The sequence below is a fragment of the Oryza glaberrima genome, chromosome 4 (assembly GCF_000147395.1).
Source record: "Oryza glaberrima chromosome 4, OglaRS2, whole genome shotgun sequence".
NCBI lineage: Eukaryota > Viridiplantae > Streptophyta > Magnoliopsida > Poales > Poaceae > Oryza > Oryza glaberrima.
The window spans coordinates 1,258,383-1,276,214 of record NC_068329.1 but is presented as its reverse complement, the minus strand read 5'-3'; the positions used below and the strand labels follow the sequence as shown (position 1 = coordinate 1,276,214).

The window sequence follows — 17,832 nt, the reverse complement described above, 5'->3', positions numbered from 1 at the left end:
ATGGAAGGATTGAAATGAACTATGGTTTCATATACCGGTTGTGAAATGAACTGCGATATGATAGTTAGAGCTTGCCAAGGTAGGAGCTATTTATACATCCATCGATAGAAGAGATCCAGGAAAAACCATGCACGTTTTCGGTGTTATCTGCCGCGGGTTATTTACTAGCTACTAACAGCTCAACTTGTCAATCGTCGACAGAGTTTAATTGAATACTACAATTTTCTTCCATCGTATCGCCTCATTCGTCGATCGATCATATGTATCACATCTGTCGTACAGTGTTCAATTGAACTTTTTGGTTGTCTTCGCAAAACTTGAAGAAATCCTGTCACTCTCCGTTGAATCTACCTGATTATAATACAGCAACGTGATCAAAGGCAAGTGAATTTTTTAAGTATTAGGTAGTAGTAGTAGTAATTAATTCATGAATCTACCTCAACCTCAATTGCTGATGTAGGTTTTGTTTATATGTGTGTGTGTCATTCAGCAATATATATGACAGGACCCAGAAAACTATTAACTTTTTGACGGGCAGGTCGATCATCCATTTACCCCTCTCCTCCTGTTTTCGGTCGGAGATTTGACGTCGTCGTATAATCTTTCAAATTGACGTCGTCACAGCACAAGGTCGATCAATTTCAATGTTCTCCAGGCTATGAAAAACAATGCTTTTACTAGCTTTCTGGGGAAAGATTAGCTACATCGTGTTGAATTGTCATACGTTTGTTTCTAGTTTAGACATCTCAGTAAATCGCTAGTTTGTTAATGCTGTGAACGTTGACGCGCACATACCTGTTGAATGATTTGTCACGGGTTGCAAGAATTATAGCAGCCCTCCATCTACATAATCCAGATTTCTGGACCACCAAATCAAGATAAAAAAGGAAGAAGCAAAGCAATAATGGACTAGATATAGATTACTAGGGTTGGCACCCGGCAGAACTGAATGCAGAAATTTATATGGTAACTGGTGGTAGGCTACAATAGCATAAGATAAAAGTTTTCGACCATGCAAACCAGGAACTCATGCAAGTGACCAATCACCACTACTAGAAAAATGATTTTCGCTGACGAGACCCATGTCATTTTACAGGAAGACCGAAATTTTACCCCCAAATGACAGCATCCATTGTCCTAAGTGAGGGATGGGATGATCATCTGTCTGCCAAAATAAATCTTCACAGACGGACTGCTTAAGACATCCGTCTACGAAAATATATAAATTATCATAGGCGGAGGATTTAAGTGGTCCGCCTGCAAAGCTGCCTATGAAATCATGCCTGTGGATCAGCCTAAACGAAACATCTAAGTCCCATCCTTATCCTCTCCTCCACCACCATTTCCCTCCCCCTCCCCCTCCTCCTCTCTCTCTCTCACGCGTTGGCGGCTCCAAGCAGAGGAGCAGCAACTCCAAGGAACAGGGGTGGGAGCGGTGTCTCAGCGACGAGGAGGGATGTCGGTGGTGGCTCCGAGGAGGAGTGGGCAGCGGCAGCGTCTCGTCGATGAGGTGGAGCGACAGCGTGTCGGCCCCAGTTTTGTACACCGAAAACCTCGTGTGTTTACAGTACCATTCCCTAAATCGGTTGATGGTATGCACATGGCAAAGTTACATATCACATAGCTGACATCGTTATAAAGGTTTTACAATACATCAATAATACAAGGGTTGCCCGAGTGGGACCCAAATAGACCAAGTATGGTCAATTACATTACCAAATACCAAAAGAAGTAGCGGAAGCGAAGCAACGGCAGTCCATCTTATTCCACATGCAACGACTGGAGAACCTAGGTCCCTACTTAACCGTCTTTGGCACCTCCTCATCAACATAGCAAACGTGCGAATCGACTCCAATATCTTTTACTAAAAGAGTTAATTAAGCAAGGGTAGGTACCAACCGTACTTAGTAAGTCACTACTCCAGGATGCATTTAGTGCACACATGGGTTCAAGGATGGCTCGGCTTATTTGCATAAAATCTAGATTTCATAATTCAGTTCATGAACTTATGACTTAGCAGTTTTAACTAAAAACAACGTTAAGTTGAAGTTGTTGTTAATCAAAGAGATTTCATCCATCTTCCCCAAGTCTCGCTTGGTCCGGTTTACCCTATCATTCGGTTTTAAGCATTTCCCACCATTCCGACCTTCCCGCACGTTGGGCAAGGTCACACATTTCCTCCCAATCCTATTGTAAGCAAGATTAGAACTTATGAGGCAAATCAATAATAGTACAAGTCCAGGCGCTCAATTAACCACGAGCACGGCTGTTCGAATAGATTCATTTGAAGCCCGCACTATGTGCCGCACCCAACACATAAGACTTGTCACAGTCTGATTTTTCGGTTACCCTTGCATAAGGACTATGAGCCCTCATGCACCCCGGCGCCAAACCCTACCTCAAGCCTGAGGTGAGAGGAGTCCTAGCACTCCCAAGTGTAGGATCGAACAGTAAGAACTAAGCTGACTAGAGGGGTGAATGGTTGGAACACCAAAAACCAAAACTTTTTAGCAGAATTAAAAGTTACCCTCGAATTCGATGGAGATTAGTTTGACTGTAGGTCTTGCGCTGGTCTATCCGCTTTTTGTGTCGCCGGTCTAAGCATAGTGGTGCCGCCGGTATGACCGCCGGTCCTGACTAAACACAAATCGAAGTACCCTTGAAAGTATGTTGAACTTTATTGCTTCTATTTATATTTACAAAGTACAGCAATAGCACTCCTCTCACAAGTTTCTCACGAAACTCTAATACAAATAGCTATAACTTGCACTACTGGAGAACTGCTCATCTCTCCCAGTTCGCAACCCCCTTTACTCCTGGGTAGCGAACCGGGAGGGAGAATCCGGGACTAAAGATGGCGGTCTTTAGTCCTGGTTCAAATACCCAGGAGTAAAGCTACATCTTTAGTCCCGGTTGGTAACCTTTTAGAGACCTCAAATTTGTATATTAACACAAAAAAAATCGCTAAAAATTTTGGCAGCACCTCCCTCCCTCAAAGCTTCATTTTGTAGCAATGGCTCGGGCTAGAGGAGGAAGAAGGGGTATATAAAGTTGCCAAACTTTAGTCTCGGTTGGTAAGTTACCAACAACCGGGACTAAAGACATTGTAGATCTTTAGTCCCGGTTGTTGTTACCAACTGGGACTAAAGTTCCCTAGCCCCCCGACAGGGGTCTGACATGCCCTGTTAGGGGGCGAACCGGGACTAAAGATGATCTTTATTCCCGGTTCGTGTTACAAACTTGGACTAAAGATCCCTTAGTCCTGTTGGAGTAATAAACTGGGACTAAAGAGAGTCCCGGTTCTTTTGGAAACGGGACTATTGTGGAAATCGCCCGACCCATCAAAGATCACTTCTTCAGTAGTGTTGCCTTACCCTCAAGGCATAACCTCCCTTTCTATTTATATCTAAAATGTCATACGCAAAGTAGGAGTATAACTCCTAATTCCAGACTAAGATATTAATTATTGGCCCATAGATATGCTACCTAGTACTAGCCCTCCATATCAGGTACTACCTCCGTCCTAGAATATAAGCATCTTTAAGATTGGACATGAATAATAATGAAGTAGGTAGAATTAAATGGGGAAGGTTGTGATTAGTTTAGAAGTAGAGGTAGGTGGAAAAATTGAATGGTGAAGAATTGTGATTGGTTGGGAAGAGAATGTTGATGAAGAAGGTGATATATTTTGGGATGAATCTTGATTGATAATTGTTATATTTTAGGACAGATGGACAAATTAAGAGGCAGCAGCATGGGCCTCACCCTTTATGTGGAAAAGAAAAGACCTAATTCCCGATGTTTGGAATAACTATGGGGACTCCTAGATGTTATTGACCTTGGAGGCATTGTATTAGAGGTCCCCCATTGGCGCGGCATTCTTGGTGCCGTTGTCCTGCTGGATCGGTTTCAATTGTTATGGCAGTGGCAAGATTTGGGAGAATGACTAATTTACTCTCTGATATTTCTTTTGTTGTGGTTCTCATCAGCGGTGATGTGAGAGAAATTTAATCAGCATAACTAATGATCGGCTGTTATTTCGGAGATTTTGTTTCCTGATTTGAGAAAGACAATTACTACATAAAATTTGCAAGTCGCTGAGATAAACTAACGGTTATGTATATTCTTGCCAACTATGGATGAATGTCTTTAGGCTGGTAGTTTAAGAAGTTTTCTTGTTATGTACTTCACAATCATCTCACTTGCAATCTCTGTAATAATTGGTTATAGCTTCTTTGAAACAAAAGCCGAAATAAATTCCATTATTAAAAAAAATATCCATAATTAAATCTCCAAGAAAAGGAGGCACATGAGTATTTTAATAATCCAAACTTGCAGAGACCTCTCCTTGCGTAGGTAAGGACCTTCGATGGAAGGCAACAACGTGGAGAGAAAAAAAAAAGTAAAGTTGGAAGGTAACATAATTAAACGGTAAATCTAATTGGAGAGGCCTCTCCAATTAGTCTTAACCAGAGACACCCACATGCTAGTACTTACTCCATTGAGCAAGTAGGGGAAATATTCTATCATCTATGCTTCAAAAAAAAATTTCTCTTAAATTACTCATCCGATTTACAATCCGATTACACCGTTGTGTTCATAATAATTAAATCTTTACAACAAGATCTCACATGATTATATTTTGATGAAAAATCACATATTACTTTTATGATATGTCTAAATTACTTTTAGATTTCACTAAGTTACTTCTTAGACATATAAAAGTAAATTCAGTAAAGCCTAAAAGTAATTTACATATAAAATAGAAGTAACTTATAACAAAAAAAAAAGAAAGTAACTTTAATTAATGCATTTTTTTCATTGAACATTCATAATGCTCTAAGGTGATTACTTTTATTATTATTTTAGTTAATTCCATAATTTATACTGATTAATTTAATTTATAGATAGAGTCATGTTTTTATCTCTACAATGGATTTACTTCAAATGACATGCCAAAGTTACCTTGGTTTTGTTCTAAGTTACTTCTATAATATATGTAAATTACTTTTAGGTTTTACTAAATTTACTTTTATATATCTAAGAAGTAACTTAGTGAAAACTAAAAGTAATTTAGACATATCATAAAAGTAATTTGTGATTTTTCATCAAAATATAATCATGTGAGATCTTGTTCTAAAGATTTAATTGTTACGAACACAACGGTGCAATCGGATCGTAGATCGGATGAGTAGTTTAAGAGAAAATTGTATTTGAAGTATAGGTGGATGGTGCCTCTTATAGATGGAGTGATAGCTGGTTTAGACAAAACAGCTACCACTAGCTGTGTAGTTACGTCCATAATTAAATCAGGTCCACCCATATATGCCAAAGAGAGGTACAATCTATCCAAGCATGGCAACCATCGCACATGATAAGCCTGCACATGGCAGGCATCACACATGATAAGCCTGTAATTGTAGGACATACATTCGCTTCCAACAAAATGGGCAAAAATAACAGTACTCCCAGCCTGTGGTAGTACTAATTCACATGCAGATTTCTGCCTCTTTAGGGTAGACTGTCAATCTTGATGACATAACAAATAAGGGATTAAGGACCCTTCGATCAATTGATTGTGGTGTCCTCCAAATTGAGCCATGGCAAATAGGAGATGTCCCATTGGTTGGACTGTGGGTTACCTACATGGGCTATTATAACCCTGGCACAGTATTGGATTATTATAATCCAAAGCAACTCTGAATTCTCAAAGTTTGACTTTTAATAAATAATAAATTTAATTTATACATAGATTGTTTACTTATTAATGGTCATAAAAAAAGAGCCATCACGAAAGTGGCTAAGAAAATCCTTAAAACTAATCCTCGAATCAAAGTCTAAAATTCAGAATGAGAAAACACAATGTATCGAAACATATATGCCCTTTTTTATTTATTTTCATACATATTTTTTTTGCAGGGATTATTTCCGTACATATTAATAATCAAGTTTTAATGATTCCTTTGATCACATGGTAGCACAAACATCTAACACAAGATTAGATATATTATTCAACCATAAATTTTAACAGATATACGCCACTTGGATTTGGAATAAGATGCAGCAAGATTCCAGAAACACATATAACATGCTATATATTGGAGCATATGAATTCGCCTTCATTTATTCCATTCGACCATTGATCAACTAGCATCATTAGTAGCTAGCATATATATCCAATATCCAATTAATTAGGAGATCTTGGAGTAGATCTCCTCAATCACGATGCGAACGGCGATGGGGATCCGAACCCAGTGGCTGCCTCCATCATGCCACGCCAAGCTTCCAAACCTGTAGTCACCCTGCACCTTTCGTGTAGCCTTGAAGGTCACCCTGAAGCTCTGCACTCTTCTGTCCTTGTTGAACACCAGCACTGGTGGCTCGACGGCCATCTCGACACCAGCTGGAGCTTGGAAGAATGCCTTATACACGGCATTAACTTGGCCAACATTGGTGACAGTGCGTGTCATAGCTTGGAATGTCCTGAGGTTAGGGATGGCAATGGATGGGAGGTTCAGGTCAGTAAGTGATCCTTTCGCTGTGGTGCAATTGTCCCCTGAGCCTAATCCTCCCATGCAGTTGAAGAATTTGAGGTAATCAGATGCGGTGATGTCGTAGATAAGGCCTGGATCAGCTGCCATGACCGGATTAACAAACCCTGCTCCATAATCAAAAGGATCAGCAATCTTTTGAACTCTTCCATTAGCTTGTATTGGCATCCCGTTGTTGTCATATGTAAGTGCTGCATGTTTTGAAATATAAATATCAGAATTCAGAATGTTATTAGCTCAATATATACATCATCAAATGAACATATTTTCTTGGCGAGTGGCCACCAGGGGATTAGCAACAAGAGAAAACAGGAAAAAGTGAAATTTGGAGGTCCAAGATACTTGTGTGTTTGGTGGACTTAGACTGGAAACTTCATTACATCACTGCACCATGACCTAAATGCACCAACAGCTCAATTGTCGGCAAAGGTTATGTGTTTATGATGTCATTCGGCCTGTCAGTAAAGGCTTTTCTCAATAGGAAACAAGTGAGTGGGAAAGAACATGTCAATAAAATTCTTTGCCAACAGAAAAAGACATTTTCGACAGACCAATTGGCCACTAAATTTAAGCTTCCCGGCAGATAAACTCTTACCAGTGCACAGATCTTTAAACAAACCTTTGCTGGTAAAAAATTTCGCCGAAGCAGGAGGGAGGTGGTAGAGGCAGATAGCACATGAAGAGACGGTAGAGGAGTTGAGTGGGGCAGCAAGAAGTGAAGCCATACGTGTGTCGGCAGGTTCAGGAAAGGGCATTTGTTTCTCTATGCTTTGCTCTCCAGATTCTCCCACGCATGGAGGTGGATAGAAAGCTCGTGGCTCATTAGCTCGCTCGATTTATGGTCGGTTCGGCTCGATTCAGCTCGTTGAAAATTGTTAGCATGCTGAGCAGGGGGTCAAGCGGGCTCGTGAGCCGCTTACGAGCTAAACGAGCCAAGAAATAACAACAGCACAGAGGAGTCTAGAGGAAGCCTAACAATGCCCATTTGCGATCTAGCCCATAACCCATGGTAACCATAGGTTGGGTCCCTACCTGGAAGCTGGAAGCGGTAAAATAAGGGAAACATTCCTATCACCACGCCGCCGCCCAATCTCAATCTCCCTAGCGCCGCCAGCAGCCCACCACCATCCCATGGGCTGCGGCGCCGTCGCCCGTCCCCACAGCGCCACGCCCTTGGCCATCCCGTCGCCGAAGGCCAGGGCGCACCGCGCACCACGTCCACGCTGCTCGCCGGCGCGTCCTTATCCGCCATGGAGGAGGCAAATGAGATCCAGTAGCATATTATGTACTGCTTTCTCTATCGTGATTGGAAATATAGAATGGCAGCTACTGTGAGTTTGTGATACTGTGCTTCTCTTTTTTGGTTGTTGTTGTTGTTCTGAGATTTGTCATGATATATTGATTCATGCAGATGATCCTGCATCTCTGTAAATTGTCGCTCAAATCCCTTATATGTTCATTTGTTGGATGATGCTGCTATACTTGAAATGCTAATCAGTTGCAGATTATTGCCAGTACTATTCATGACTTCATTGGCTCACGAGCCAAACGAGCCAGTTAAAGCTAGACAACAAGCCGTGCCGATAGCTTGCTAGGATAACGAGCCAGCTTCCTAACGAGCAAAGCCGACGAGCTAGACCGAGCCGAGCTGTCCCGACATCCACCCGTACCCACGCCCAAGCATAATCTTCATCCCGTGTTGCTAATAGATAGATTGCTGCCTAAGTTTTGCCCATAGAATGCTTGTCGATGAAAGAAAGCTAGTTTATGTCAGAATGTTAAATTGACGGATAATTTGCCTGTAGATCTTCCCCGACTGCTATCGGTCAGTAATTATTGGTCATGATGTGCATGACCCTATGTCGACATCCGAAAACAAAAGTATTATAGAACAATATTGGCACATTTTGGATCATAATAACATCTTAATTATCTCTTGCTCAGGTGTGGAATTTCTTTTCTTAGTACTTGATCAAATTGGTGCTACTATTCGATAGATAGGGACATAGGGTAGCTAGCTAGCTGTTAGAACGAAAAAGGTGCAGAGAAAACAAAACATAGTGAGCCATAATTAAGTTGGCATCTGCATGCTGGTTGCTTCGGGGCAGCATCAGGGTTCTGGCTTGGTGATGAAAGTCCATTTGAAATAGAGCACATTTAGTCTGAATTTTCTGTCCTGTATTGATTAATCAAAGTCCCCTTCCCCGCAAAAAGAAAGTTATGGCCAATATGGTCCATTTGAAATGAAGTATTAGCACAAAAACTAGAATCACAAGTTGTTGGCTAGTTCTTTAAATCCAATAAGGTCAATCAAGTGAGCCGATTGTTGAACGAAATATATATAATCGCAAATCTCTACGTTCCAAACAAAGCCTTTTGTTATAAAAAAAAAGAGATAATTAATTACCTGTTGTCATGATTGCGGATTTGAGAGCCGCAGGTGACCATTTTGGATGAATGGACTTGAGCACCGCAATGATCCCAGCTACATGGGGGCAAGCCATAGATGTTCCAGAATCGAAATGGTAGGAAACACCTTTGTAATATGGAATCTGAGCAGCGGCTAAAATCGAAACCCCTGGTGCAGCAATGTCCGGCTGCAAATTTGGGAGAATGCCGTGTTATGATAACAGAACATTGTCCGATGAGAAAACAGGTGAAAACATTCTTGTTGATTGAAGAAATTGTTAATTAAATTTTCTTGCAAAAGAAAAAATTAATGCATCTGAAATAGAGTACTCCATCTATTAGGAAATTGCCTTTCTTTATTTATTTGTACTAGTTGCAGATCCTTCTAAAATTAAGTTACCACCTTATTTATTTCTAGAAGGTAGAAGAGAGAAATTATACACTAATTAGAAAAATCTAGGAATTCCCACCTTAAAGAAAATAAAACTGTAAAATGACAATACCAATCCTTAACTCCTTGATAATTGTGTGTATGAATACCATTTAAGTTCCATAAAATTGCAAAAAAAAAAAGATATAAAAAAATTACACTCCTAAACTTGTTAAGGCCCCGTTTAGTTCCCCAAATTTTTTTCCCAAAAACATCACATCGAATCTTTGGACACATACATAAAGCATTAAATATAGATAAATGAAAAAACTAATTGCACAGTTAGGGGGGAAATCACAAGACGAATCTTTTGAGTCTAATTAGTCCATGATTAGCCATAAGTGCTATAGTAACCCACGTGTGCTAATGACGGATTAATTAGGCTCAAAAGATTCATCTCGCGGTTTCCAGGCGAGTTATGAAATTATTTTTTTCATTCGTATCCGAAAAGCCCTTCCAACATCCGGTCAAACATCCGATGTGACACCCAAAAAATTTCACTTCACAAACTAAACAGGCCCTAAATATATCAAAATGGATCCAATATTCTACGAATATTTGCGCACAAGTGTATGACGGGGAAGAAGTGGGTGGAGCCGAAGTGCCAGTTGGTGACTTTGCAAAGGCTCATTGGCGACTTAGAGAGGAGAGATTGAGATATATATTGACTGTAACTAATATCAGTCTTACCTTGAGAACACCAGGATAGATAGAACTAGGCCCCCTCGATGAGAAAACTGCGACTTTTGGGGCAGAAATTTCATCTCCAATCCTCGTTTGGGTTAATGATATCTTTGCCCTTGGGATATAATTACCATTTATACCATTGCTGTGTTCAATAAAAAGAAAAGGATTAACGATAAAACATGGATGGAAACTAGTTAGTTAAAGGAAATTATTGAAGATTTAAACAAAATATTGAACGTGATATAGTTTGTTAATTTCACTTTTGAATTGAATTATGGACACAGGTTGTATAATAATTAAGCTATACAAGACTCGATATATATGTATAAGAATTAAGCTTGTATTTTAGAACCAGAATTAAGCTACCTACCTGATGTACTCGTCAATCCTTTGGGCCATCTCATAGTCAATAGGGACAAACGGAATATCCAAATCAGTGATGATGGGATCATCTTGGAGAATTGTTTCGGTGTAGAACCGCGGCAAGATGACTGCTCTGCCTCCTTTGGCTGCCACTGCCGTGGTGACATCAGGGTATGATGTCTGCTGCTTATTATTCAACATCTCTCCCATGAAGCAGAAGGCTATTTTCCCCTTCACCGTGCTGTTCATAATATTGTTGGCATTGCATCTGCAGCAGCAAATCATTTTATACACTACCTAGCTAGTACATGATGTTTTTATATATGATATACTACCTCTGTTTTTTAATAGATGACGCCGTTGACCTTTTCTCACATGTTTGACCATTCATCTTTTTCAAAAATTTTATGCAAATGTATAAGATATAAATCACACTTAAAGTACTATGAGTGATAAAACAACTCATAACAAAATAAATTATAATTACGTAAATTTTTTGAATAAAACGAATGGTCAAACATGTGAGAAAAAGTCAACGGCGTCATCTATTTAAAAAACGGAGGTAGTATTATTTTGTATATGGTTGATTCCACTAAAGTTTACTACTTGAGAAGGACAAACGATAAGATGAAGTACGCATGTCCTTATATAGAGATGATGGTTACATAGCTCTTTGTCAATTATGGATGAAGATTTCGCAATAGGATTTGCTCTTAGCAATATCTTGCCATCCAAATTATGACATATGACATATATATGTGCTACTCGCTCCCTCCGTTTCGTATTATAAGTCGTTTAACTTTTTTTTTCTTAGCCAAACATCTTTAAGTTTGACCAAATTTATAAAAAAAATTAGCAACATCTATAACTCTAAATTAGTTTCATTAAATTTAACATTGAATATATTTTAATAATATGTTTGTTTTATATTTAAAATATTACTATATCAATTTTTGTAAATTTGGTTATAAACTTATAAAACTTTGATTAGAAACAACTTATAATATGAAATTATAAAACGGAGGGGTACGAAATAACAATTTGACTTGAGCTTACTTCTAGGTAAAGGCCAGAATTTTTCTATTATCTTAATTGAAAAAAATGTATATGTATTGAATCATAGGGTAATTAGTATTGATTTGCTAGCTACTACACTTACTCCTCGTCTGTGTACTTCTGTATCTCACTGAACTGACTTGCAGTTTCCAGGAGGACAAAGGATTGCGCCTGCGAAGTGTCGTCAGAGATGAGATGGAGATAATCAAATTAATGCATGATCGATAAACAAATTGCAAACAGCTAGCATTATATCGTCGGACACATATATATTATTTATCTAATTAATACAAACATACCACCAACTTTTCGCCGTTTCCCAAGGTGATAACCACAGGGAAGGACCGATCCATGGTGGTTGCAGCGACCGTTACTAGCCATGGTGATTGGTTCTCCACCGTCTGAGCAATGGGACCATCGTTTCCACCAGCATAGACAACCGAGATACCATTAGCGACGACATGTAGGGTTCCCACATCTTCTTTCGTACCACCTATAGAAAGTGATAAGACATCAACACCATCATAGACAGCGTCGTCCATGGCTTTCAACACGGTTGCACCGGAGCAGCCATAACCGGACCAACAGGCCTTGTATATGGCTAATCGTGCACGAGGCGCTCCACCCCGAACTGTCCCTGCAGCTAGCCCCAGAAAGCTAACATTGTGGACGATGTTGCCACCAGCCGTTGAGGCTGTGTGCGTGCCATGGCCTTCGACATCCCTAGGAGAAAGAACCTCGTTCTCGGATATGCTACTTAGAATCTCGTCATCGATGTACCACCGTGCACCGATAAGCTTCCGGTTGCAACTTATGGCCTCAAACGATGGGCCAACCTGGCAAATCCCTTTCCATTTGGTTGGCGGGGGGCCATATCCAATATCGGCAAAGCTTGCTGACTCAGGCGTGATACCTATAAAAAAATAGAAAATTAATTAAAATTCTAAATATTATTTGATAAATCACAGTTATCAAGTTGCATGTACCGACTATTTCATTCAAAAGTACAATTAATTAAGGTGATGATAGAGTGCGTAGAATTTAATTATATATACTTTAGCACGACTCTCTCTTCTGTAGAAATCCTATGGACGGCAGATGTGTCCTAGCGATATAGACTTGCAAATACATTCTATGTTTCATATGTTTCATATTATAAGATGTTTTAGGTTTTTTTTAATAGATTCATATAAATGCTTCATATATGTGTCGTGTTAGTGAATCTATACGAGGAATGGAGTGGCCAAACGTATTATAATGTGCAATGGACGGAGTATAAACTAGCAGCAGTTGGGGATAAATTAAATTTATTTTTTACCAAGAAATATTTGTGTTTGCATAAATAAGTGTGTACTAAAAATCCTAGTCATGAACAGACAACTCTACCATCCAACCGGTTTGTTTCACTAATTCACCAAGCAACTTGTTAAGCATTGGATAAATTTTATTAAAAAGTTAATAGGCTGAATCTGAGACTTATATTTTATTATTATCTCCATGAGTTATAAATCTGCCTCCTCACCCTAAATTATCTTGAACTAAGATTATTGTCACCACCCTTAAAAATGGAGAACTTTTACGGTACAATATACTACCAGTATATACTGGCAGTATATAAAAGGGCATATATATTAGGAATTTGGTAGAAAATTAAAACAACACTTTAGTAATTTTTGGTTCAAATTGAATCTAATTGAGTGTACTCGTTCCTGGATCTTATCGTGCATTAGGAGAGAAGCATCCTGAACGCCATTTGATGACAAAGCACATAACGATAGCACGATTTGATGATAGAATAACGAAGAAAAGACAAAATTACCCTTTCAAAGTTTATACTGCAATCTAATTAAATAAAAAATTAAATCAATCTACACCGTTAGATCATATATACTTGCAGTATATACTAGCAGTATATTGTATGGCTAAACTCAATACTTATAAGCCAATCAAACAAAACCTCTTATATGTACAGAAGCTTCTCATACACTCATCGAAACGATATCTCACCATATCTAGGACCAACCAATCTAACCAATGAAATAACCCCATTTGTACCTACCCAGGCCGCCGAAATGGTCGATTGACTCCTACATTGGTTAGAGTGGTGCGGATAACCAAACAAACCCTCTATATTTTTTCAATTCGCGTGGTATATATAATCAACAAAACAATGAAATTGGAACGGCTATATAACCATGCAGGAAATAATTATCAATTGCCTTTTCAAATAAGGTACTACTAATTAATTGCCTTCCCAAATAATTACCTGAGTCAATGACACCAATTATAGTGCCATCCCCATATTTAGCTTTAGCAAGCAGGCCATTTGGTTGCCTGTAGTCCATTCCAAGAAAATCCCAGCTTCGACTGGTATGCATTTGGTGGATTTGGTTTTCTTTCACGCTGACCACATCTGACAACCCTAGAATATATCAATGTAACCAATCCAACAAGAGTGAGCATGCAATTAGAATCATCAAAACATACATACATACATATATACATACATACATATATATATATATATATATATATATATATATATGTATGTATATATATATATATATATGTATGTATGTACACTTGTACAGTATCCATAATTTTATCTTAAAGGAAAAGGGAGATTAATTAATTACGCCGTAGCTTGCTTGCTTGTGCTTTTGTGAGCCTTGCAGCAAAGCCAGAGAAACTGTATCTGTAGCTGTACACAATAGACTCGAGAGCCTCCTCCTTGCTTCAAACAATTAACCAAAGATTAGTTGCATTAATATTTGAATTAGTTATTCAATGTATATGTGGATATGTACTATTTTCGAGGGGCGTGTACTTTAATTTAGTATAATAGTTCAAATGTTTTATTTTCGTCTGTCAATCAAAGAAGCATGAGCAGTTACCCGGCACGCATAATAGCAGGTAAAAATTCTATGTGCTGGTACTTTTTCACTAGACAGGTATTAGGAATGGATAATTAATTGGGGTCTTTGTGACTGTAAGGAACACAAAATTATTAATTATCCACTTAACTGTCCTTTTTAATCTAAGTAACTCTTTCAAAGTTGATGCTCCGGAGCTAGAGTGACAAAAGATACCACCTCAAAAGCACTCTAGCTATAATTAAGCTTTGCATAAGAGGTACTCGGTCCAATCATTTACAAACGATGCTACTTTTGACCACTATATTTATTCAAAATACTTTCCGTATCACATTTTGCATGCCGTACAAAAATTCCTATCTTCTCCTAATGCTGTACACAATAAGTTATCAACATTAGATCTGAAACCGGTGTATAAATACTTTCTAGGCAGTATCACCAGTTAAAAATAACAAAGTATCTGTAAACGGATGGAATAACATATAATTTTTCAGTCGAGCACATATCTATATGTATGTACTTACCTTCCCAGAACAGAGGTGAGCATGGCATGATGGGAATCAGTGATAAGATCAGCATCATCGTGTTTTCTCTCCCCAAGGTAGACAATGTATATCTTCAAATAAGGTTATAGTTCATCAATAAGCCATACATGCACCTACATATATATAAGGTACTATATCATGCATTAATTTAGTCCTAGCTAATTAATCACCTCATCATTAAGAACACTTTTACGGTCTTTTAAGGAGATACTGAGAGACACCGCACTTAATTTTTATGGTACATATTTTAGTTTTAGTGTAATGCCTCCAGTAACTTTTCAAAAACCAGAACCATAAAAATTTGTGATCAGAAACATGATATGCGCGCATGGCGATTGTAGGAAATGATTATGGCGACTTCTTAGTCATACCTTCCTTGGCGGTTCGTTCTGCTTTAGAGCGTGCAACGAGCATGCCGTTTGCAGCAAGAAGTGGAGAAGAAAGGTGAGAAGAAGAGACTGCCTTGAGAGCCTCCACATATCTCTACTGATCTTTGAGTCGTGTACATATGGATCATATGCAACTGCCTAGCTTCCCTCTAATTTATACTCCCTCCGTATTTTAATGTATGACGCCATTGACTTTTTAACAAACGTTTGACCTTTCATCTTATTCAAAAAATTTATGTAATTATCATTTATTTTATTGTGACTTGATTTATCATCAAATGTTCTTTAAGTATGACATAAGTATTTTTGTATTTACATAAAAAAATTTGAATAAGACGAATGGTCAAACGTTGGTCAAAAAATCAACGGCGTCATACATTAAAATACGGAGGGAGTACTAAATGGGCCAGCATGTCCATCTCAATGCAAACATTGACTTTCACTTATGGATCATGTGCATATAATATGCCTGTGGTAGTGTACAAATGGAGCAGTGGACCATAAGTTAAAACGAATATGCCTCCCTCTATTTTTAAATAGATGATGCCGTTGTTTCTTTACGTGGCGTTCAACCATTGTATTTATTAAAAAATATATAAATGTTATTTATTTTGTTGTGATATTTTTGCCATTAAAGAAACTTTAAATATGACTTAAATTTTAGCATATTTACGCTGTATTTTTGAAAAAAGATAAATGGACATACGTTATTCGAAAAGTCAATGGCATCATCTATTAAAAAAACGAACAAATGTAGTATATAATTATGAAAAAATAATTGTTTGAAATATATAACTTGTCTCTCGTAAGAATATTTTACTATATATCCAACAATATATCCAAGGAGAGGGAAGTTACAACTTACAAGACCCCTCACCCTCTGAGTGTCTTGCACAATGCACACAGAGAGAGCTAGCACAATGGATTTTGGAGCAAACACTCATTCATACCAAGAATATATGTATCCAATGTCGTTGTTCATCTATCAATTCGATGCCCCAAAGGAATATAAGACTTTAAGGATTCAATGTTTCATATGGAGCCACTTTTGTGCAATCACTAGTTTTTGTCGCTGAACCTTGCGCTCGCAGCATGATGTATATTGATCAATCATCAATTCATCATCTATATATTCTAATTAAATAAAGATCCATAGAGCAAGTTCTCCTTGTAACAGAGACATGTAGGGGTAGATTGAGCACAAATTAAATTAAAGGTGGTTTGTGGAGTAGTAGTACACTATAAATCCTTATATTCAGGGGCAAATTTTAAACACTACGAATTCTTATATTTCGGGATCGAGTGAGTACTTTAACACTAGAAACAAAATTATATAATATTTTCTCCAATATTTGTATCTTTGTTTTTTTAACTCCAATATGTGTATCCTCTTTTACATTTTACTTTTATTTGGGAATGTGCTAAAACCTTTTTTGGTGCACGTGTTATTGTGGTCATGTGGTCCTCATCACTCCGGTCTCCACTTCTTGAGAAAGAAAAAAAAGTAGTATACTAATTGACCTATTGGTCCATAGATATATGCTACCTAGTACTAACCTCCATAATATCCAGGTGCTTTATTTTTTTTATGGAAAATACTACATGGGCAAAGCCCAGTAGTAATATATTTAAACAAAAAACGTTGTGTACAGAGAAAAACAAAAACAAAGCCCCCAGAAATTACAAGAGCTTTGTAACCAGTTAAGAATGGGAATGCTTAAAGAATCTTTCATTCTGCAGACATGCAGAAGAATTTCATTGTTGATGGATTGCAATGTCCTCTCCTGATGTAGATAAGGAGCTTGACATCCACCTCTTCCCTTTAATTTGATGAAAGGCAAAAACATGGGGGAAAAGGCTAAAGTTATTTGAAGGTGATTTAAACCAGGTCCACCATATGGCCAAAGAGAGTTACATTCAAGCTATAGCACAAAATGGCCAGCATATGATCCACACACAGGCATATTCTCTAGCCATACCTCCTGTGTGGATATATAGCTCTGATGGTAGAACAATGACCCATTTCCATGAAAATGTGCTAAAATATTTTGTGGCGGGAGCCACCAAATTTTTAGTGCCCATACAAAAATTCCATTTCATGACCCTACATTAACATCAAAATTCTATTGCGCATTTGCCAATGACCGGAGTGGCTATGCCAGACCCTGACGCCACAATTGGAAATATTGGTGCTTACTGCTTAGGTGTCACTCTAGGAGAGTTATACTTATATCCTTCTTTCTTTGGATTTCTGTCTCTTGGCTATTCAGGCACCTTTTCCACTAAATGCACCTATACCATGATGATTGGTGGAGTGATTATGATCGGTTGCTAACTGTGGACTGTGTATCTTGACCCGGGTTTACGATTCCGAGATGGCCTTCCGTTTCGGGCTTTGACGGAATGATGGTTTTCACGAAATCCGGTGGAAAGCCGGTAGATTGCGAACAAATTTCATAAACCAAAATTTAAATACAAATTCCCTGAGTTTACGATAAACTTGTGAAAACCGGCCGGCTTTGACGAAAT

The 17,832-nt window shown here is 38.3% G+C and overlaps 1 protein-coding gene across 1 annotated transcript; it reads right to left on the bottom strand.

The window, feature by feature from the left end:
- Positions 1-5,886: 5,886 nt before the first annotated feature.
- On the bottom strand, positions 5,887-15,411 carry LOC127770341 (subtilisin-like protease SBT3.9). The gene is made up of 10 exons (XM_052296007.1): positions 15,286-15,411; positions 14,894-14,985; positions 14,133-14,230; positions 13,763-13,918; positions 11,796-12,409; positions 11,600-11,667; positions 10,448-10,708; positions 10,081-10,219; positions 8,959-9,148; positions 5,887-6,742 (listed from the first exon to the last, which is right to left on the bottom strand). The coding sequence occupies exons 1-10, from the start codon at positions 15,391-15,393 to the stop codon at positions 6,192-6,194; spliced, it is 2,277 nt and encodes a 758-aa protein (XP_052151967.1). The 5' UTR covers positions 15,394-15,411; the 3' UTR covers positions 5,887-6,191.
- Positions 15,412-17,832: the final 2,421 nt, after the last annotated feature.

Bases quoted from the DNA above. Each gene is read 5' to 3' on its own strand.
- LOC127770341 (XM_052296007.1), bottom strand. From the start codon at position 15,393: ATGTGGAGGCTCTCAAGGCAGTCTCTTCTTCTCACCTTTCTTCTCCAC. The intron at 11,668-11,795 runs GTATGTTTGTAT...GACACTTCGCAG, and splicing joins GAAACGGCGAAAAGTTGGTG to GCGCAATCCTTTGTCCTCCT. The intron at 9,149-10,080 runs GTAAGACTGATA...CCAAATTTGCAG, and splicing joins TCTATCCTGGTGTTCTCAAG to CCGGACATTGCTGCACCAGG.